The 22,309-nt window shown below is 35.4% G+C and overlaps 3 protein-coding genes, 1 long non-coding RNA gene and 1 other non-coding gene across 6 annotated transcripts; 1 reads left to right on the top strand and 4 right to left on the bottom strand.

Annotated features, from left to right (window-relative positions):
- The first annotated feature begins 2,239 nt into the window (after nt 1-2,239).
- On the top strand, nt 2,240-13,461 carry LOC109158979. Its single transcript, XR_002050480.1, has 2 exons — nt 2,240-2,276; nt 13,363-13,461. It is a non-coding gene; the product is annotated as an uncharacterized LOC109158979 (long non-coding RNA).
- TRNAI-AAU lies at nt 5,860-5,933 on the bottom strand. Its single transcript has one exon. It is a non-coding gene; the product is annotated as a tRNA-Ile (tRNA).
- LOC109158978 (BAG family molecular chaperone regulator 4) lies at nt 9,055-12,088 on the bottom strand. Of its 2 annotated transcripts, none has more exons than XM_019306932.1 (4): nt 11,801-12,088; nt 10,588-10,844; nt 10,354-10,500; nt 9,055-9,577 (listed from the first exon to the last, which is right to left on the bottom strand). In XM_019306932.1, exons 1-4 carry the CDS (start codon nt 11,994-11,996, stop codon nt 9,377-9,379), a joined length of 801 nt encoding a protein of 266 aa, XP_019162477.1. In that variant the 5' UTR covers nt 11,997-12,088; the 3' UTR covers nt 9,055-9,376. The 2 variants fall into 2 exon arrangements, with proteins under 2 accessions (XP_019162477.1, XP_019162478.1); XM_019306933.1 differs by lacking the exon at nt 11,801-12,088 and adding an exon at nt 11,564-11,754.
- Nucleotides 13,359-15,989, bottom strand: LOC109158976 (pyruvate decarboxylase 1-like). Its single transcript, XM_019306931.1, has 5 exons — nt 15,392-15,989; nt 15,077-15,240; nt 14,174-14,942; nt 13,900-14,088; nt 13,359-13,668 (listed from the first exon to the last, which is right to left on the bottom strand). Exons 1-5 carry the CDS (start codon nt 15,908-15,910, stop codon nt 13,498-13,500), a joined length of 1,812 nt encoding a protein of 603 aa, XP_019162476.1. The 5' UTR covers nt 15,911-15,989; the 3' UTR covers nt 13,359-13,497.
- A 3,661-nt stretch (nt 15,990-19,650) lies between these two features.
- LOC109158758 lies at nt 19,651-22,309 on the bottom strand. Its single transcript, XM_019306655.1, has 4 exons — nt 21,878-22,309; nt 21,678-21,788; nt 20,470-21,223; nt 19,651-20,372 (listed from the first exon to the last, which is right to left on the bottom strand). The coding sequence occupies exons 1-4, from the start codon at nt 22,307-22,309 to the stop codon at nt 19,651-19,653; spliced, it is 2,019 nt and encodes a 672-aa protein (XP_019162200.1).

Raw genomic sequence — 22,309 nt, 5'->3', positions numbered from 1 at the left:
CGAATATATAAATAAATAAATATAAATAAATATATATATATATATATATATATATATATATATTTATTTATTTATTTATTTATTTATTTATTTATATGTATATATAAATACTGGCAGTATACTATTTATATATGTACGTAATGAGATATATACATATTATTAATGTTGTCATTGTATATTGTATATATAAGTGCCAGTAACGCACTATACTATATATACAGGCAATACATATATATATATATATATATATATATATATATATATATATATATATATATATATATATATATATATATATATATAGTATTTTAATTTTTAAAATTAGGATTTAGATTTTTAATTTTTAAATATTAAAAATTACAATTATTTAACATTTTGACTAGGAATTGACGGGGAATGGAGAATCCCCGTCCCCGCTTAATTCCCCGCGGGGACGGGGATGGAGAATATTTTCCATTCCCCGTGGGGAACGGGGACGGGGACGGGGAGTATACTCCCCGCCCCCGCCCCGCCCCGTTGCCATCCCTACATGGTTGATACGTGTCTTTTTATATTTTTTGTTTTTTTTGGTGTTTTTTAATAAATTTTATTTATTTATTTATTAAAATATAGATTATATATTAATAAATAAATAAAAACAGCCACAGGCGAGACCTCCTATGCCGGCGTTCTTCTCCAACACTTACTACGCCATGATCACCAACCACCGCCACAGAGCTTCACCAGAATAAGCTGCTACGCCGGAGGGCATTGCAGGTTGACAAATGAGAGAGGAGTCTGCACGATCTGTTGTTGTTGGTGGCTCGCCATTGCTGCTCAGCTGCCGGGGAAGGAGGTCGCCAATAGGAGATGTTGCTGCTAGTCGGAGAACCAGTCGCCATCTATGTCAGAGGAAGCTTGCCGGGGATTCGATCCATCCATCGTCGTTGTCCGCCAGAACTGGCCATTAACGCCAGCGAGAGAGGATGTCGTTGGATCTGCTGTTCAAGTTTGTCCTAGCCACCCCGTCCACCATAGATGCTTCGCTGCTCATTGTACGCTGGAGAAGAACGTCGGCATATGAGGTTTCGCCCGTGGCTGTGTTTTTTGTTTTTTTTTTTGTTTTTTTTTTTTTGTTTTTTTATATATATAATATATATTTTAATAAATAAATAAAATTAAAAAATAAATAAATAAAAAGACGCATGTCAACCATGTGAAGACTTAACATGTTAAACAAGTCACTTTGGACTTAATTGAACAATTTTACAGGTTTAGGGGATGTGGATGAATTTTATTATTATTTTTTAGTTAGGGGACCCAATTGCACTATCTGATCGACTTAGGCGGCCAATTTGACCCACCCACCCCCCACCCCCACCCCCACCCCACAAAAAAAAAAATTACAATCCAATGAATTAATTTCACTTTTGATCCCACGACTTTTAAAGTTATATCATTTGTGGTGCACAATTTTAAATTTTTTTATGTTTTAATGCCTAACTTTGTTATTTTTATCAATTTTGGTTCATTTAGGCCAAATTGACGGCGAAATGTCTGAATTTTATATTTTTAGGGTTAAAATCGACATCCAAAGAAATATCTTCAATATCTAAACAAATCACTGTAAAATCATATCTATAAGTGTTTGATCGATGATAATAATAGGAAAGACTGACAGCAACTAGACATATATCTATGAGATTTATAGCATCGAGGATTGTCATACTTTTCTTTTTTTCTTAATATGACTTTTCTTTTGTTTAGATATTGAATATCTTTCATTTGGATGACAATTTTGTCCCAAAAATATAACATCCGGAAACATATCGCCATTAGTTTGGCCGAAAAGATCAAAACTGATAGAAATAACAAAGTTAAACACCAAAATTGAAAAATTTTAAACTTGTGCACTAAAAGTGATAATACCTTAAAAGTCGTGGGATCAAAAGTGAAATTAATTCCAACCTAATATATTCATAGTATTTACTATTTATTCAACAAATTAAATGTCAAACACTTAAAATATGTATGCTATTGATTTTAGTATTATCAAATAAAAAAACCTATAGAACAATGATGTACACTTTGCAGAGGCAGTGGCGGTAAAAGAGGCATTATCATGGGTTAAAGAACTAGGCTATGCAAAGGTTGCGATTCTATCAGGCTGTCAGATGGTTTGTACATTCCTTAATAGCTCTGGAACTGATTTTTCTTATGCAGGTTGTGCAATTGATGCTTGTAAGGAGTTTCATAGACACTTTGAAGTAGTGTCATTTAATTATATTTCTAGATAAGTGAATAAGTATGCTCACGTTGTAGCACGAGCGGCTTATTCACAAGCTGGTCCTTGTGTTTGGATTTCATCTATATCGTCTTGTATTGAGCATTTAATTTAATAAAGTTTATTCTTTCCTTTCAAAAAAAAAAAAAAAAAAAAAAAAAAAAAAAAACTAAAAAACTATAGAACAATAATCTTCATATCTCGTTCCATCTAATATTTTAGGATCATTAAGAACACTAGTATTGTCCCGTGCGATGCACGGTTAAGTATTGAAGATTTGTTTGTAGTATTTTAATTAACCAAAATGAATTTATTTATTAGACACCCAATACATTAAAAGTATTTGATGTACAAAAAAAAAATTGTCTTTGTATATTATGTAAATAACAAAATATTACACATTATTAAACACTTCATGGCAAAATAACGTTAGTAGTTGACGTACTAACATTGTTCGAGTCACTACAAATTAGAATTCTCAATCCGTCTGGATTGCTCACTCTATAAGCGACAACGTATAATTGACTATGAACAAAATCGATTTCTTTAAAAGTAAGCTAAAGTGTGATAGTGTTAGCCCATGACAGTGGTATAAGTTTTTTATTTTGAATATTCCTAATTGTAGATGATCCATTGTTTGATGACACATAATATATGTTGCGAATTGATGAACTAATTAATATGCGTTCTACAAATGATGATACTAAAAAAAAAAAAAAAATTAAAAACACACAGTACAAAAAAATAACATTACAAAAAAAAAAAAAAAAAAAAAAGAAAAAGACTTTAAGCCTAACCATGAGAAACTACATTCAATTGGGTAGACAGTGATGTGTGAAATACACCGTAAACATAATTTCGTGTTGTATTACAATCTGTCTATAATGGAATTTGTGCATACTAACTTTCATCCTTCTATATAAATTATTATTAAGCTATACATACACGTGTACTGCATGCATACTACACTATCTAACAATCTTACAATTATGTTCTCAAAAAAAAAAAAAAAAAAACAATCTTACAATTATATATATACACATACACACACACACACACATTAGAATTATCTAGAAGAGGAAGTGCTACCTAACTTTCTTAATCATCTTCCTCCCCCTCTACTGCTTGCTTTTACAGATAAGGTCGCATCTTCGGCGTTTCTCATTGCTCTCGACTTAATTAGCTTATGTATTTTAGATATATATATATATATATATATATATATATATATATCTGTATTTTATCTAATCTCCCTGTTTATCTCATTGAGTGTAAACTCTAAAATTTGGTTTAATTTTGATATTCTTAGTGCTGAGTTTTCGAATACATTCATGTTTGATCCAGAAGCAGATCTGGAGATTTTACTGCAAAGTATCGTTGTTTCCACACTTCCAAGCAAGGATTTATATTTGTCTAATTATTGGCAAAAAGCATCGTAGGTTGATAAATTTATGATGATTGGCTAAGTTAATTAGATACTTTATAATAGGATGATACTGTTTTGCATCTAGAAAAACTTTATATGAGGATACCTATTAATTGTTGATAATATTTACTCGTCAGATGGAGTAAATCTTGGAGACACGGATAAATCGTAAGCCATTTCTTAAACCCTTTTCTTTGTTAAATTTTCTTTTTAAATGAATTATTATTTTCTTGTGTTCTCTCTGTTTGATTGATCCTGTTTTTTCAAAATTTTCCTGTGTTCTCTCTCTTTTCAAAATTTGTAGTAGTTTCAGTTTTTCTTGAAAACGGGCTCAGTACATTCTATTTTGTAGGCTCAACTAAACCCAAACCCAAACCCAAAATCCGCCAGCCCAAAAGAAATTAACCCATTTGACCCCATATATAAATACATAGCACCAAACCCTTATCTCTGATTCCCGTCCTTTCGTCTTCTTCATTCTTTCTACACAATTGTTTTAGTGATTTTCACTAATTTGGTTACTTTTTTGTTCATTTGTGTTTAAAGGATCCAGTTTCGAAAGATGATAACTTTAGAAGTAACTGGCCAGGAATTCTCCATTGCACACGCTGGTGAAAGTATTTTAACGGCAAGTCACAGTCGACATTTTTTATCACCGAATCTGGTTTCTGAGTCGTTACCTCGGCTGTACACAACAAAAGTACAACACTGAAAAAACACCAATCTTCAAAAAGATAAGTATATTTCTCAATTTACTAAGTTTTTCTATTCAATCTATATGCTTGAAAATAATGTCTTTTTTGTACAGAGGCATATATATATATATATATATATATATATATATATATATATATATATATATATATATATATATATATATATATATATATATATATATCAGTTAGAGTTATTCGTGCATTATTTAAAAAATCAATACATTACAAAATCAGTTTTTGATATTTCCAATGTGTTCTTCGTTGCCATATTACATTTTCAATTTTATAATGTGTTAAATAAATTTTTAAACTCCACTTTGAAATCTGAAATATGAATGTACAGTTCACACCCACAAAATAATTAAGAAAATATAGATAAAGAATCAATACATATTCGTTTCTACAAAATACCTTGGTCCACAAAGGAATTGAAAGAGAGGCACAACTGTAGTTCTTTGAGCACACTTCACAATCTCTACATTACGTCTGCCTCTTTCCATGATTCTTCTCTTTTATTGATTCTTTTTTTTTTTTTTTCAGGCGTGACACGAATTGTTCTTCTACAGCTTCAGCTCTGAGCATCTTTTCGAATGATAACTCCGTGTGGTGGCTATCTTTCGAATTGTCCGGGCTTATTTATAGTATTATAGAAGCGATGTATATTTAATCTTGGTATTTACACTTGTAATTATGAAGTATACGAAGAGACAACTTGTTATATGCAAATATCCTCAATTATGTGTAATCAAAATAAATAAATGTTGTGGCTATGCGGATTCCCAATAATAATCAGTTCAGTTTTTTGCTTGGGCATGTGCTGGTTGGAATTGGCGGGAACTATGGCTGAAATTGGCGGGAACTATGGATTCTGCTTTATTATAGTATATATGTTTGGTTGGATAGAAAAAGTTCTTAGAATCATTAAGAATAGATGAAGACCTTACGGGAACTTAGGATTAGAGATTTTACGTTGAAAGAATATTACTCATTATATATTTTACCCGTTTTCCTTCAATCATAAGTAAATATTATATACCAACTTGCCAAATATTTGGCATTTCAATTAATATATATTTTTGGATCCAAACAAAATGCTTTTGCTTAAAGTAAAATAAGTTAAAAACACTCATAACGTAACTATTGTACATCTGCTTTAACCTATTTTCCACCTTTTTATCCAAGCAAAATGCTTTTGCTTAAAGTAAAATAAGTTAAAAACACTCCTAACGTAACTATTGTACATCTGCTTTAACCTATTTTCCACCTAAAAAAGGCACCTTCCCCTTCTACATATACATTGATTATTTAAAGAGTAAAGTTTAAAAGTTTGATTGATAACTAAAACTTTTGGGGAATCAGAGCTACATGAGTGATTAGCGTATTACGTAGTTGATTTTTAAGCAAAAGTGCGAAACTCTGGCCAGCGTGAGGTTGGCGAGGTTGGTGTAAAAATTTGGCCCATGCAGGTCTCGAACCTGCGACCTTCGCGTTATTAGCACGACGCTCTAACCAGCTGAGCTAATAGGCCATATGATGATAAATGTATAACTTTAATAACTGTACGATAAATATATCACAAGTTCACAATTCACCCACCCATGTTGACTTGGTAAACCAACTAAGTCAAAATGATGAATTAGTAACTACAAAATTACAAGATTGACTCCAAAGTCTTAGTGAGAATGATTTATTGATTTCTTTGTTTGAGCTTGTCAACTATTGACAACCTAAACTCATTTATCTATTCTTTTGTCAATTAAGGTCACAAGATGAGAGTTTATCCCATACACACAATCAGATAGTGATTTTAGACAACCTAGATTCGTTTCGTTTGCCAATTAGAGTCATAAGAACGAATTTATCTAATACACACCTTCATATAGTGACTATGGACTTCCAAAAACGTGCAGTGTACCTTCGGGTAGTGTCTATTAAACCTTCCATAAATCAAAATGGTACAAAAGTCATTACTAAATATAGAGGATTAGTATCATAAACACAAATTACAGCAAAATAATTGAACTATAATAAGAATTAAATAAAGAAAATTAAAAATCTACATAGATATAGAGGATTAGTAATTTAGTATCATAAACACAAATTAAAATTATAGCTAGCAATATGTAAGATTTAGATTTTAGACGACTGTTTTAGCACGCGCAGCTCTTCCAAACTCACAATGCGACTGTGTATGAAACAAGGAGGCAGAAGAATCCCCGTACGCATCAATAATATTCTCAACGCGCGAAGAATCATAGTTGTTCCTAGACGACGCCGCAGCAAACCTCAATTGCTTCACCCAAAGGAACAGAATCACAGATACGAGGAAAGCCGCCAGAAGCAGGACGAGGAGGAGCAGCATGATCTCGCCGTGCAGCGTGAAGTCGCGGTCGCTGGTGTACCGTAGCCCGCCGTCTTTACCTGCAGATTCTGATCCAGGAGCCATGGAAGGTGACAGTAGAGATATTAGTAACAGTGGAGCCATTTTGAGGTACGAGGTTAGCTGTTGCCGGCGCCGGTGATATGGTAAACTGGCCTGGCCGGCTTGGTAGGAGATAGAATAAATATATGGAGAGATATGTAGGCCGTGGCTTCTTGCAAGGAGGTATAGCCCACAAGGCCAGAAGGGGTGTCTCTTCTTATGTAACTTATAAAACACGTTTTAAAAAAAAATTGTGATTCAATTATTTTGTTACGAGTATTTGTTATTTAAGTACTTAATTGTTAAATATGAGTAACGTTATTGATGTAATATATATAAGCTACGTGCGAGCGGACCAAGCCTATGAACTATGTTCGGGCAATAGGGACGTGTTTCATACGCTCATCTATTATATAATACTATCGGTGAATATAGCTAGCGGAAAATTTATAATTGATAAATTGTATTTTAAGACCTAAACAATTAGATCATTACTTGTTGTAATTTAAACCAATAATAGTATAAATACTTCATTGTATGATATAATTTAGGGAGAAGGAAAATAATCCAAATTTTTAATTTATTAGGAACAAGAGAGAGAACAACATCTCTATTTGAAACTGAATGAAAATTCACAAGTGATCGTTATCTAATCATTCATATCACATTTCTATTCTTTTTACAAATATTCTCTTTGTGACACTAAAACTGAATCTCATAATTCTTAAATGCCTTTAGTTGATAAGCTATATTCAACTTTTTAATGTGTCACTGATTTTTTATTTTATTTATTTTTATTTGTAAAGAATAAAGATGTCAATTAATTCATGAATATATAGTGATTGAATATTGGGCATAAAATGACAAGTTAGGTGTCCCATCCACTTACGAGTGAGGGGAGCGAATGAGATGAAAGGAGCATTGCGGCAGCCAAAGAGAGGGAACCACACAGACATATATGTATGAGAAATTAAAGCAAGGAACACCAGGCGTATAGCATCTCTGAATAGTCATATAATCCAAGCTAAGGAAGATATTTGCAAGAGAGATATGTCGTGTTGCTATATATCACGTACAAATAGAAACCTAGGTAATATGGCGACATGGCTTACCATTTAGCAACTACAAGGGGTTACTATGCCACATGCATATATGGCTCTTAGATCTCCAAGTTTTTAATCAATTGAGTAAATTTTTATTTTATTAGGTGAGGTGTGAGAAATCTCGTGATAACTATTTATCTACACTGAGTAAATATTTATTTGTAATAACTTACAAACTATAAAGAAAAAGTAGACTTCATTAGAAAAATTCAAACTATAAAGAAAAAGTAGACTTCATTAGAAAAATCCTTTTGCAACGAGCTCAACCCAACAAACAACGGGCTATTATTGAATTTATATACACAAAAATGACAAGTGTTGTATTTTATTGCGACTTTTTAAAACTTAAATACCTAATTGTTTTTAACCATTGAAAAACCTGACAAAATCTCCTATGAAACTATCTCATGAACAAGTATGGTATAAGTATTACACTTCTCATTAAATATTACATTATATTCTTCCTAATAAGTAACTCTCTAACCCCTAATATTACATTTTTAATTTAAAAATATTACTCCATATATTCTACATAATTAATATGTTTCCTCATAATCAATCAATTTATCTTATATTACACTTTTTCTTATAAATAATTAATCAATCGCTAACTATTACGGAGTAAATTTTAATTTAGAAGTATTACATTTTCTTTATAACTAAGGATCAATTTATTCTGATTAAATTTTACACTTGAGTTAATACCCAAAATGGGTCTCAACTATAGTGGTTTTTCTCAATTTCATCCTAAACGACTTTGGTGACCTAATGTAATCCTAGACTTTTGTGTATTACATTAGGTCACCAAAATCGTTTATGATAAAAAAAAAAAATTTAAAAAAAAAAAAAAAAAAAAAAAAAAACCACCACTATAATCGAAGACTATTTTGAGTAGTATTAACTTTTTTACATTTCTATCTTCACCTAACTGTCTGGTTCCCATCCAACATGGTCACAGCCCCACACGCAGCATATATTTAAGCATGAAATGACATAGTATCCGAGGAAGAGGCTTATCTCATTCCCATGGATTCGTCCTCAACGATAAACATCATACAACCCGACAATATACTTAAATAAACATGGCACACAACCGTTCCCGCGGGCCCGGAAACATCGTACCAAAAAGCAAACAGCAGTAGAATTACTACACAAATCACATGAAAGCACATAGTATGTAGCAAGTATAGTACAGCATATTGCGTTGAGGATGAATGCCCAATAATTGATTAAGCAGTTCACAGATCAAACCAAAAGCAGTAGTAGCTAGCTCAAAAAGATGTGGTTTCTAACATGTCCATAGTCAAGGACAGCATAAAACTATGTATAATGACAGCAAGAAGATGCTTAAATACCGAAAGTGTCTACAGCACCTCGCTTGCTTGTATTCCACGAGTTCGGTGATGCAAACAAAAAAAAAAATAAAAAAGGCGTAATATAATGACACTACTCGAACTCCTCCCAGTTTTGAGTTACTACAGTAGATGAGGGTGACCTGGGAGGCGGGGGGTTGAGGCTGCCAACGCCCGAGTCAAATGTTTCCCATTGAGTTTGAACTGACACCGAATTAGAGGAGTCCGCAAAGGGATTCAAATTCTTCCCTTTCAGAACATCCATTTTATCTACGAGGCTCTGGACCCTTCGCACCTGAATGGTAGAAATGAAGAATAATTGTTAAGCTGAAGCTTATAATAAATAAATATATCATTCTGAAAAATTCATGTAAATTCCACATGGAGTCATGCATGGTCCATTAACTAAAAGCATCTCTCTAAATTTAGTACCGGTCTACTTGTATAATACAGCTATAATATGGATTGGTAACTGAACCCGAAAATGCAATGACCTTGAGTGATTGAAGTCAAACACAGAAAAAGATCATGTAGAAATTTTTAGTTCTTGTTTATTTTAATGATGGAAGGCAACCTAAAATTCCAAGGCAAGTTAAATTCGTCAAAATTTCTAGGGATAGAATCATGCCAAATAAGGTGAGCTCGATGCTTTCCTGTGCCCCAATACAAGTTAGTTGTAGCCAGTGATGACAAGAAATATGTCAGGCCCAGAAACATTGCTACATTTCAGTGGAAAAATAGAAGATCAATACTAAGGAGAAAAGTGATGATGTTTAGGAGAAAATAACAATTCATTCACTAACACATACCACAGTAACGATAAAACACAACGTTCAAAGGATAAAAGAACTAGCAAAAGGGAGCAAGGTATCCTGTCTTGGACTTCCATACACTCCTCATGTCAATAGCCTCCACCCAATCTAGGTGGGCAGGTATACTGTCTTGGATTTTCATGTTTTAACCTAAATTATTATTATTATTCGTAATTGATTTTTTATATAATAATCCAGATGTCACAAAACCTTCATGAAAAAGCAGTCCGCAGAATAAAACCAACAGGGAACAGATTACCTCCATCTTTCTTTGCACCTTCCCGTCTCCTTCAGCCTCGATACCATCCAATTTCAATAACTGTCTCATCAGCATCTCAGTTAAATAAATAATATCCTTGTCATCGACCTTGGTTCCAGAATCGATAACAGCTTGTAAAGCATCCACCTACACGAACAACAGCTCTGGCATTAGGCATTCTTGTGAAGATACTAATACTGCTAATAGGAAGCATCAGAAGAAAAGAATATCAACCTGTTCCGAGAGCTTATCCACTTCTGCTCTCACTTCAGCAACTGCTTCACCTCCTCTTGATATTACACTATTTTCCTTAACCTCTTCAGGCGTTTTCTCGTTACTTGTTGTATCCTCCATAAGAAGCAATTTGGAATTGTCCTTTACACCAGCCACAGACAAATATTCTTGATCTTCTTTCTCTTTACCTCTGAACAAAAGTTTTTGCACTTTAGGCTCCAGTCCAATTACTTGGGCAATAATGTCTTTCACTTGACCTGCAATCATAACACAAAATTATGAGAATAGCAAGCCATATATACCCTTCAAAGTAATTACAAAGAAACCTTAAATTTGTAAAATCCATAATTAGGCATCATATTCCTTCATACTATATCATCATTAGAAGTTTACAACAACAAAAATTCACGAAATCTACAGTTCAATAGCATATGTCTCCAGTTTTTAAAGCAGATTGTATCAAAAGCAGCAGACATGGCATAAACAACAATGCAACACGAAATTATTCAAATAACATAGAGACCTGCACTTCACACTGTACAAATGCAAATATGCAATTGATTCTCTTTCCAACAAATTTAATAAAGACTATCCCTCAGCCTTGCATAGATAATCATAAACCTAAAAGTAAAAAAGAGAAACAAAAAGCATAAGCGAATAACTAATCAAAAACAGATAAACCTTCTTGACATCTATCACAGGGAAAACTGCATGCCAATGAAAAGAGAATCAAACCGCATTTATAAGGAGGAATGAACCCAGATTCCTAACTAGTCAGAGTTGAACATGAAAAAAAAACGTTTGAAAATCCCCTACTCCAATGATAAGTAACTACTCCTTTTGTCCCGTTACTCTTTTGGTGATCAAATGGATTAAACTTTGATACATCTAAGTTTAATTTTTGAAAATTTAAGTTATATATTGGGAAAATACACATCAAGCAGATCATCGACACACACAAACGATCCTCACCTACCCCACACCAAAAGCAAAACCAGTAAATTCAAGTAACTCGACGGCAATTCAGACAATCGCACCTGCATACAATTAGACGCAATTCCGGATATATAAAAGAGGTAAAAGAGTTAGAATACTAAACAGCTTAGAAGATACAGGGCGAAATTTAGGACTATTTCTAGTAAAACTGGGACTTCTCAAAATGTCGAATCAAATAGTTTTTTTTTTTTTTTGAAACACAGAAAAGAAAATCTACCAAAAGTGGAATCAGAGGGCACTGTGAGGTCGAGTTGCTGGGAACCATAAGAGAGCTTGACGGTAACAGTGGCGGCAGAAGGCCCACTAGAGCCATCATCTCTCTTTTGAACAATCATGCCACCTGGCCTCAAATCCCAGGCAGCGATTTCCTCACCGCCATTGCTCACTGGCTCCGAGTTTGAACAGTTCATCATCGTTCCAAAATTCTGGAATCGGGTTTAGCGCAGTTCGAATGAATAACAGAAAATAAAATACGGTTTTACAAAGAATCACCGGTGACAATGATTAAAAGGGCCAAAGCGAGCTCGGCAATGGCGTTGACATAGATTTCAGAAAGTCATAGGCCCAATTGTCTTGCGGGCTCATATACCCGACCCATACCAATGAAGTCTTGATTTTTCTTTTATTTTTAATATCCGGCATGAATAAAAATCACAAATTATTCAGTCAACCATAATTCATATTATAAGGTAAACTACTATAAATTTTTATTTTTAATACATTTAATCAGGACTATATGGTCTAATGGTACCCGGTTGGATTTCCATTTGAAAAATACTACAATGGGATAGAAACAGTAACTTTCAAAAAAAAAAAAAAAACTAAGGATAAAAGCCAAATCACGTTCCATGCATAAAACTCTTATTTATATTGAAGTTCTACTTGAACTTTATGCATATATGTCACGTTGGAAGCATTGATATGCTTAATTCCAACTTCACCCTACTCGGAAACTTAGTTGGATATTTAGAATCTCGAGTAGGTGAATCAATTATAAAAATCTCCTCTCTCACAGTATTAAATACGGTTTTTACAGGTGAAGGAAGGATCACATGCGACAGACTCGACATGTCCTCTATGTGAAATACGTAGGTCGGCTAGCTAGGAGGCAATTCCAAGTGCCACCATGATGGGTATGTAACAGACATAACGTGTTTGAGACAATGTGTCATGGGCTAAAGGCCGGACAAATGAACGGCTGGTGGGCTAAAGGCCGGACAAATGAACGGCTGGTCGGAAAATCTTTCTCCCAATCTTAAGGTGAGCACCCTGCTCGGGTTAGGAGATTGGGAAGGTGCAATGAGTCTTTGATCTCGACTTGTTAAAAGCCTAATCCAGTCGAGCATCAGAGGCCAATCAGGTGTATATGTATTATATCAAGCACATTTCTAGTTGTATGCTGTTGTGTTTTTAGATATGTTGAGCTAGTCTGATACCCAGTATTCTATTAATATGATTTATGAATAAATTCTTTATAGATGGTCTAACGATACTTATATTTACAAATTATGCCTATGCATGTTATATATAAAAGTAGATTATGATCGGAAGCCTCTAATAATAGATGTAAGTGGGAATCCTTGTGAGCAACTATAGAGACAGATTAGGATAATTTTATGCATGTTCTTTTTTTCAATACAATTTGGTGGTTAAACCATAAAATTAGTGAATTAAGACGGAATATAAGCAATATGTGATGGAACGCTCATGAACAAAAATAAAGAAAAGGAACAAATTTATAAACAAAAAAGCTCCCAAATTCTCGTTTCAAAGATAGAGAGAATAATACTCATTTTAATCAGCAGAAAACATGAAAACAGAGAGAAGTTGGCTGCTACTGAAGCTTTCTAAGCAGCAGCCTAGTTCAATAACATCTCAGCCAAATTGCCTTCAAATATCAGTTTCTGTGGGTTTTTACTGTGGGTTTGGTGGCCTGCTGTTGGCTGAACAGACCCTCGACCCCCATTCCAGCAACTCTTTGCTCGTGTCATCCTTGTGAGCAATTACTTCAATGAAGCATAGACAATCTTTCTTTGCTCCAGTTGCTGTCTCGATTGCTGCAACTAGTTCATCTTCGTAACGAACCTGCCAATGAAGTTGCGCCATGTTAGAAAATGTAATCAACCCGCACAAACAGTTCAGTTGATTTCAGATTATGAGCAAGAACACGTGATTGAATCTTAACAGTCACGAGAACTGCATTCAATATAGTGAACTCCTTCTGAGTATTAGACACTAGTCCTCGATTTTGGGAGGCTTTTTGTGGGCAAAGAAAATGTTATCTTAGGAGAAAGTGGACTAGTGTTGGTTGCTCACCTTGGTTGTCCAGCATTTGCCCTGGCCGTTGTGAATTGCATCAACAAGGGCAGTGTAATCCCAGTTCTTGATTACGTTGTAAGGTCCATCATGGATTTCAACTTCGATTGTGTAGCCACCATTATTGATCAGGAAGATTATGCTCCTCTGCCCGCATCGCAGCATCGTCGACACATCCTGAGCGGTTACCTGCAAGTATTCGCCAGAGTTATGAGGAACTGCAAAAATCACATTATTGCAATGAAGCCAAACCACATAACGCCATGATTTTCACCTGAAAACTACCGTCTCCAATGAAGGAAATCACCCGCTTCTCGGGAACAGCTTGAGCATAGCCAAGAGTGGAACCAACAGACCAACCAATTGACCCATACTGCATTTGGAACTCATACCCGCACCCTTCTGGTAGTTTCAGCTTCTGGCAATTGAACCAGGAATCCCCTGTCTCAGCAATGACGGCGGATTCACTGGACAGCATTTTCTGAACGTGCTGGAAGAGAACATTCACCCTTAATGGCTCTTTGGGCTCACATTTGACAGGACTCCCTTCAGGAACATAAATCCTGTGGTAATTTTCGTAAGCCGTCTTGTTGCAGTTGAGTCTCTTAGCCAAAGCGGAGAGGAAATCCTTCATCAGGACACAACCAAATGCAGGTCCGTTTCCGATCGTCACGCGATCAGGCTGAACGATGATCGCCTTCTCCTTCTTCAGAAGGAGGGAGTAGCCGACGGAGCTGTAGTCGTTGAAAATAGGTCCGGCGAACAAGTAAGCATCGGCGGATTCGACGATCTCAGCGCAGAACGACGTGCTAACGGCGCCCCAGTAAGTTCCGATGAAATGAGGGTGGTGTTCGGGAACTAGTCCCTTGGCCGACGGCATAACCGCCACGGCATAGCCACAAGTATCCGCCAACTCCACGAAGGATTTGCAAGCTTTCGCAACACGCATTTTTGGACCTCCCACCATAACTGGCTTTACAGCCTTGTTCAGAAACTCTGCCGCCGCTTCCACCGCGGCTTCCAACCCCATCTGATTACTCAATCTACAGTATCAATGTTAAACTTGATCAAATCCAACAGAAATCAGATCTCAATAGAAAACCACGTTATCATCAATTACTAGAGATTAAGAAAACAAAAGCATATATAGTACGTAGAAGATTGAAGAGAAACACACCGTGGATTGATCGAAAATGGAACCGGTTCACGGCTGAAGGTAGGATGTGGAATCCCTGCCAGGTTACAGCTTATGCTTATGTAAACCGGCTTACTCTCTTTCAACGACGTCGATATCGCAGTATCGATCAACTCATGCGCATCCTCCAAATTGTTCACCACGGCCTAAAATTAACAAAATTCACGATTATAGTCGCGATTTACTCGAAATACGGATTCAATAAGCGCGCGAGATAAAGAGATCGATCGTGCATTTTGAAAATGATAATGAGAATCCATACATATAAACAAATGCGATAGTGTATGGGATTGAAACCTGATAACAAGTGATGGTTTGAAAACAACGAAGCTCCTGGCTGAAATCGGGTAAGCCGATGGTGTGATGGAGGATCCGGTTGGTCCCGTAGTCATTGGAGTTGGGGCCGCCAACAATGCATATGAGAGGGAGGTTCTCGCTGTAGGCGCCGGCAATGGCATTGAGGACGCTGAGGCCTCCGACGGTGAAGGTGACGGCGCAAGCACCGACTCCGCGGGACCTAGCGTAACCGTCGGCAGCGTATCCGGCATTGAGCTCGTTGCAGCAGCCGATGAGGTTGAGCCCGGGCTCGTCAATGAGATGGTCGAGGAGCGTGAGGTTGAAGTCACCAGGGACGGCGAAGACGTCACTCACCCCTATCTGCACGAGGCGGCGAGCGAGGTGGCGGCCGAGCGTGGCGTCGGCGGAGTTGCAGTGGAAGGAGGAGTTCTGGATGGTGATGGCGCCGATGGAGGGGGCGTTGCCCACGTCATTGTTGAATGGCCTACACGTGTCAACGGATCCAATCTTCGTGTCCATAAGAGGAATTTGCAAATTTTCTTTGGGAGAAGAATTTTCTTTGTTTCTTTGTTGGGAAGGTTGTTGTGATGAGAGCGGTGATAAACGGCGTCTTATATATATATATAGCTGCCGTGAATTGGGGAAGAAGAAAAGAACACTAAAAACAAGGGGCGGTCTTGGATTCCAATTTCTGATGGCTATTTTATTTTTAGGCTGCGGACTCTCTACAGGCAAATTATATCATCTACCGTGGTGCATAATTATGCACCAAGCTTCAAAACGATGTTATTTTGCTTAATAAAAAAGAAACGGCATCTGTTTCGCATAGTTTCACAAAAATTAACTCTATTATTCAGTTTCATTTTTACAGTTTCAGTTCAACACAATTACAGTTTCATTTCGATGTAACTATAGTTTCATTCGACATTTATACACTCAAATATGTGAAAATGTTATTTAATTTTATTTTATATACACAATAGTTTCATTAAAACATAACTACATGATCATTTCGATATAACTACAGGTTCATTGCACAATATACACTCAAATATGTGAAATGTTATTCAATTTCATTTTATATAAACTGCAGTTTCATTTTTCCACAACTACAGTATCATTTCGATATAGCTGCAGTTTCATTTTATAATATATAAAATAATACGTGAGGCAGTGTCGGTTTAGATACACTGTAGTATCAGTTTAGATACACTGTAGTGTCAGTTGGTAATTAACACACAAAAAAATGCGGGCTCGGTTAACCGTAACTAGCATATACTGCACATAGTTAAAAATGTGTACTAGATAAATCCCGTATTGTAACTCTCATTCACAAAGAATCACAGGAAGATAAACTAACATATATCACACATAGCTGACTGGTCCAAAAAAAAAAAAAAAAAAAAAAAAAAACAAACAAACACACAAACAAACAAAAAAAACAAAAAACAAAACAAAAAAACAAAAAAAAAAAAAACAAAAAAAAAAAAAAAAAAAAAAAAAACTAATGGAGTACTCTAATTGAGAGATAATCTTGTAATAACATTCATTTTGAAGTTTGACAAAATTTGTCAAAATTAATTACTTATATATCCTTTTTGTAATTCATATTAAAATTATGTCCAAATATAATTTAAATATTACTTCATGCTTTTTATTTATTTTTTTCTTTCAAGTTACATTGATTTCCTTCGACATTCTATGACTGTTCGATAGTCAAGAATGTACAAGCTGATGAGTTCAAATCAACCAATAAGGCTATACATGTCACTCATGTTGAAAGTTTAACTTGTAACTTGATGATTACTATCTCAACCGTCTAACTAGCTCGATGAATGTTGTCCCTCTGATATTATATATCAAATATAGATTTTTTTTCAACGTAAGACGTCATGTTACGTCACAATTGTTGAGGTAATTTTGTATTTTTGTATGACGGTCGTTAGAGTGGAATGGTGTCACATTGTCATCAGTAGACATGCGTAAGGGATCCACACTGGTTCCTTTGAAGCTGATTGGCCCCTTGTTTGGACCACTTTGTAGAATTTTAATGACCTTGAGGTTCACTGGTATCAAGTTCTCCCATATGTTGGAGGTGTTAGGTTCGAATCTCAGTGGAGGCGTAACTTGTATATGTGAGTATCCCCTTCTTTTGTAATAAAAAAAATTCTCACTTTTCAAATAAAAAAGTACTTATGCGGCAAATTATGCTGTGCAACCGTATGCACGTGCATACGCGTCTAGATTTATAATTTTTTATACTGTAGATATTATGGTGCGCGCACTATAAGATATAGCAATTATATTAATACTTTTTTTTTTGAAAATTTTCTGCGGTGCTTCATTAGAAAAATGCTGAAATAATGTCTGGTGGGTGAGTATCCCAGTACATAGTATCAGGTTGCTGATAAGCCGTAGTGGCTAAAGCATGAGCTAAATAATTGTCCGATCTAGAAATATAATTAAAAGAACATGAATACTTTATTACTTATAAAATATTTAAAAATAAAGAAGAAATAAATTTTGAATAAAAATAAATATCTAATGAGTTAACTTTTTATGTAACTTGTTATTTGCCCAATCTTAATCTTATTTTTCACCTATTACAAAAAGTGATTTAAAATTTAAATTGACTTTTATTATGAAGTGTGTACTTTGAATTTTAAACTTGTCAAAATGTGAACAATTTAATAATACATACTTTTAAAGTGGTTTTTAAATATATAATGTTTATACATTAATACCAAACAAAATATTATAAAAAGTGAATTAATAAATAATTTTTATAAAGTCTCACTAACCAAACTAAATATATAAAATGAGATAAATGAGAATATTCAACAAGGTAACAAAAACATTACAACCATAAAGTACTTATAGTCATATATAGATGTGAACTTCACTAAAAAACAATGTATTTCTTTATAAGGTTGTTAATATTCCATTCGTTAAGATGGGATATTTGATATTACATTATGTTTATAATTATAATAAATAGGGTTGTACACTTACTATTTCAATAGTAAAATATAAATAGCTTAACTTTATAATTTTAGTTATAATATAATTAAAGATAAGGGTTGAGAGAGGTGAAGTCCTCTTGAGTTTCTATAGTTTCTCCAATGTTTCGTGGATTATTTCTGGATCTATATTGCATAACCTTGCAGCACAAGTCAACAACGCAACTTTTCACTTTATAGAAAAGTGAAAGAAATGACTCGAAAAGAGTGATGAATTTGATATTAACATGATTAACCTACAACGTGATTAAGTGGAAGGGATTTATTAATTCTTAATCAAAAGGTAATTCTTAACTCAAGCCAGCTGTTTCGCTTAAAAAAATTACCTACAACATGATTACCATAATAAAAATATAAGTTTAATTTATAATGATTCTTAATTAAATTTATTATATATAGTCTTTTTAGTTCGTTTTTTTTTTTATTTGTAAGTTAATACAATTATTATTAATATTTTTCCATCGAATTCGTCTTACACAATCTTTTAATATAATTTTTTTTTTTTTTATAAATTGCAGGTTAGGAAGTAATTTTCTCTCAAAAGTTGAATCTCTAATCCTAACTATCCCTACATTTTAATCTGACATAATATTTGAAAGGAAGTAAATCATGGTAAATTATTGACTTAGTAGACAAGGTTGAGAAGTAATTTTCGTTGCCGCTTGGAAGTCAAAAACCATTGATTTGAACCGGAAATGCGTGCGCTAGTTTAATTTATAAACCGGCGTCGGCACAAATTTCATTTTATTTTATTAAAAAAAAAACATTAGCATATACCACACCACTATAATTCACTGTTCATTTGTTCAACCAGAAAAAAATCAAATTTGATTTGTATTTCCATTCAATTTCAATAATATATATATATATTAAATTCTCATAAATATCTCATTTGTTTCCCACTATATAATGTTTTGGTAAAAGAAATATGTACTGGTCTTGTATATTTATTTGCAAATATTATGTAAACTGTAAAGTTTAATGTAATGTGATATTATCAATTAAAAAAAACACAGATCAATCACTATCTAAGTATCTATTAAGACACATATGTGGACTTTCAAATCATGTTTTTGGAACGTTTCAAACTTTGATACTAAATTAGTAACTCTTAAAAATTTGCACCATACATTAATGAGTTGTTTGGTTGGATGTTGTTGCAATTTAATTACATAATAATTCTTTGACCACTTAAATTACAGTGTTTTTTTTTTGAAAGCCAACCAATGAATGATTGTATTAATGAATCAAAGCTGCAATGCAGTCTGGAGGGATAGAATCCCAATACATAGCTTGATCCTGAATAAAAGCTAATGAAGCTAACGTGTGCGCATGCGCATTAATCTGCCTAGAAACATGATTAAACAAGACATAATTAAAATACGAAGCTAAAGTCCTACACTGGTCAACTACTACTCCAATATAGGACATTATAATAGTTGTATTCTGCCGTATCGCATTCCTCAGCTGTAAACAATCTGTTTGAATCGTTACCGTTGTTATATTCTTTTCCAAAAGCCAGGATAGAGCTTCCTTACATGCCAGTGCCTCCGCTATGAATGGTGACAAACAATTCGATAGTCTCCCATTTTTCGCCGCAATAAAAGTTCCTCCCGGAGACAGCAGCACAATACCATATGTAGCTTCCCCCGTGTCCTCCCGATACCCCGCATCCACGTAACACCGTGGGGTGGAGTCGATGTCGCCATCTGCCGTAGTCGTCGTGGGAGCCGCCGTGCCACGGCACATGACCTGCCGGTAGGAGTGGAGCGCCGCCGTGGCCTGTCTCCAGGCCGTCGTAGGCCGCGGCAGTGTACCGTCCCATACCGCTGAATTCCTGCATCTCCATAAGCAATAAAGCAAGGCCACCACCGCTGCACTTTGGTCCTCTGTGAACATCGTAAGCACAATTGTTAGCCACTCGGGGAATGAGTTGACAACAATATTTGTTATTGGCAATCCTGAAATATTCCAAACATGTCTAGAATAATCACAATTGATGAATGTATGCATAATATTCTCATGCTCTATCCCACACATTTGGCATGTGGGATCCACCTTCCACCCTCTTTATAATCAAGTTGTTAGTAGTTGGAAGAATATCACAAACTGCTCTCCACAAAAAAGTCTTCCATTTTGGGGGTATTTTCATCCCCCACATTTTAGTCCATTTCTCAAAACTCCCAGGCGAGTGATCATAAATTCCCATAATGTGTCTGTAGGCATTTTTAACTGTGTATATCCCATTGGGGTCATCAGGCCAATACCATGAGTCCTCATATCCTGGATTAACAGGTATCCTCAATATTCTACTCACATCTTCCTCCTCAAATAAATCTGCTAAAATATGTGGGTCCCAGGTAGCAGTGTGCTCATCTATTAAACCTACCACTTTAGCGTGCCTGAGCTCTACAGGCATATCAGTCTGCACCAAAGGGCTAGGATTATCAGGCAACCACGGGTGTCCCCAGATCAGTGTTGTTTTACCATCCCCTATCCTTCTACGCACCTGTGCCACCACCATATCATGAGCTGCCATAATACTCCTCCATGAGTGGCTCGGGCATCCTCCTACTTTGGCATCAACAAAAGTGGTATTAGGATAGTACCTTGCCTTATAGACTTTTGCAACAAGTGTGTCTGGACTTGTGAGTAGGCGCCATGCCTGTTTTCCCAACATTGCTAAATTAAAATTCTTGAGATCTTTGAACCCCATTCCTCCATATTTCTTTGGGATACTTAACTTATCCCAGGCTTTCCAGTGTATTCCTTTATCCATACCAGTGCCCCACCAATACTTGTTCATTGCTCTCTGGATTGATAAGCATACTGAGTCCGGGATCAAAAAGACACTCATTGAAAAGGTGGGCATAGATTGTGCCACACTTTTCAATAAAATCTCTTTTCCTGCATGTGTCAGAAATTTCTTGTTCCATGAGCCTATTCTCTGTTTTATCCTATCCTCAATATATGAGAATACTGCCTTCTTGTTCCTTCCCACAAAAGATGGTAGTCCCAGATATTTTCCAAAATTGGGTGCCTGGTCTACGTGCAAGCAAATCGCCACCTCTTCCCTATCATCCACACTGGTATTTCTGCTAAAACAGACACTGGACTTGTGATAATTTACCTTTTGTCCTGAGAGCTCCTCATATCGTCCCAGGCACTGTTTAATTACTCCCGCCTCCTCCCCATCTGCTCTAAAAAATAATAGGCTATCAATATCTGCGGGGCTCCCCTAGCAACCCTGCAACCATGTATTAAACCAGATATTTGCGCTCTTTGCAATAACACAGATAAACCTTTGCACATATGAGGAATAAATATGGGGACAAAGGATCCCCTGCCGCAACCCCCTGGTTGGCGTTACACCCCCACTATGAACACCATTAATCAAGATGTTATACTGGACAGTAGTAACACACTGCATTAACAAATTAATCCACCGGTCCTCAAAACCCATTACCTCCAACATCCGTCTCAGGAACTGCCATTCCATCCTATCATACGCCTTGGCCATATCCAATTTCAATGCTGCCCACCCCTTCCTTCCACATTGTTTTCTATTCAAGTAATGTCCCACCTCCGCAGCTATTAAAATATTATCAGTAATAAGTCTCCCAGGGATAAAAGCACTCTGAGCCTCAGAGATGAGGTTCCCCATGAGCGGTTTCATCCTATTGGCTATTACCTTTGCCATGATCCTGTACAGAACATTACTCAGTGCTATTGGTCTCATATCAGCTATTGTCTCAGGCACATCTTTCTTCGGGATTAAGACCACATTAGTATCATTCAATCCTTCAGGCAACGAGCCTGAGTTCAAGCAATTCACAATAAATTTAGACACATCTCCCCCCACAATATCCCAATATTCCTGGTAAAACCCAGGATTCAT

This window comes from Ipomoea nil, unplaced genomic scaffold (genome assembly GCF_001879475.1).
Source record: "Ipomoea nil cultivar Tokyo-kokei standard unplaced genomic scaffold, Asagao_1.1 scaffold2826, whole genome shotgun sequence".
Taxonomy (NCBI): domain Eukaryota; kingdom Viridiplantae; phylum Streptophyta; class Magnoliopsida; order Solanales; family Convolvulaceae; genus Ipomoea; species Ipomoea nil.
This window is presented reverse-complemented; position numbering and strand designations above follow the sequence as displayed.

Coding starts and splice junctions, on each gene's coding strand:
- LOC109158978 (XM_019306932.1), bottom strand. CDS start 11,996: ATGATGAACTGTTCAAACTCGGAGCCAGTGAGCAATGGCGGTGAGGAA. Junction 10,501..10,587: donor TGGATAAGCTCTCGGAACAG/GTTGATATTCTT, acceptor TTGTTCGTGTAG/GTGGATGCTTTACAAGCTGT. Junction 9,578..10,353: donor AGGTGCAAAGAAAGATGGAG/GTAATCTGTTCC, acceptor TCTACCATTCAG/GTGCGAAGGGTCCAGAGCCT.
- LOC109158976 (XM_019306931.1), bottom strand. CDS start 15,910: ATGGACACGAAGATTGGATCCGTTGACACGTGTAGGCCATTCAACAAT. Junction 14,943..15,076: donor CCATTTTCGATCAATCCACG/GTGTGTTTCTCT, acceptor TTGATACTGTAG/ATTGAGTAATCAGATGGGGT. Junction 14,089..14,173: donor TTGGAGACGGTAGTTTTCAG/GTGAAAATCATG, acceptor GAATACTTGCAG/GTAACCGCTCAGGATGTGTC.
- LOC109158758 (XM_019306655.1), bottom strand. CDS start 22,309: ATGAATCCTGGGTTTTACCAGGAATATTGGGATATTGTGGGGGGAGAT. Junction 21,789..21,877: donor TCCTGAGACGGATGTTGGAG/GTAATGGGTTTT, acceptor TGGTGTTCATAG/TGGGGGTGTAACGCCAACCA. Junction 20,373..20,469: donor GATTATAAAGAGGGTGGAAG/GTGGATCCCACA, acceptor GGAATATTTCAG/GATTGCCAATAACAAATATT.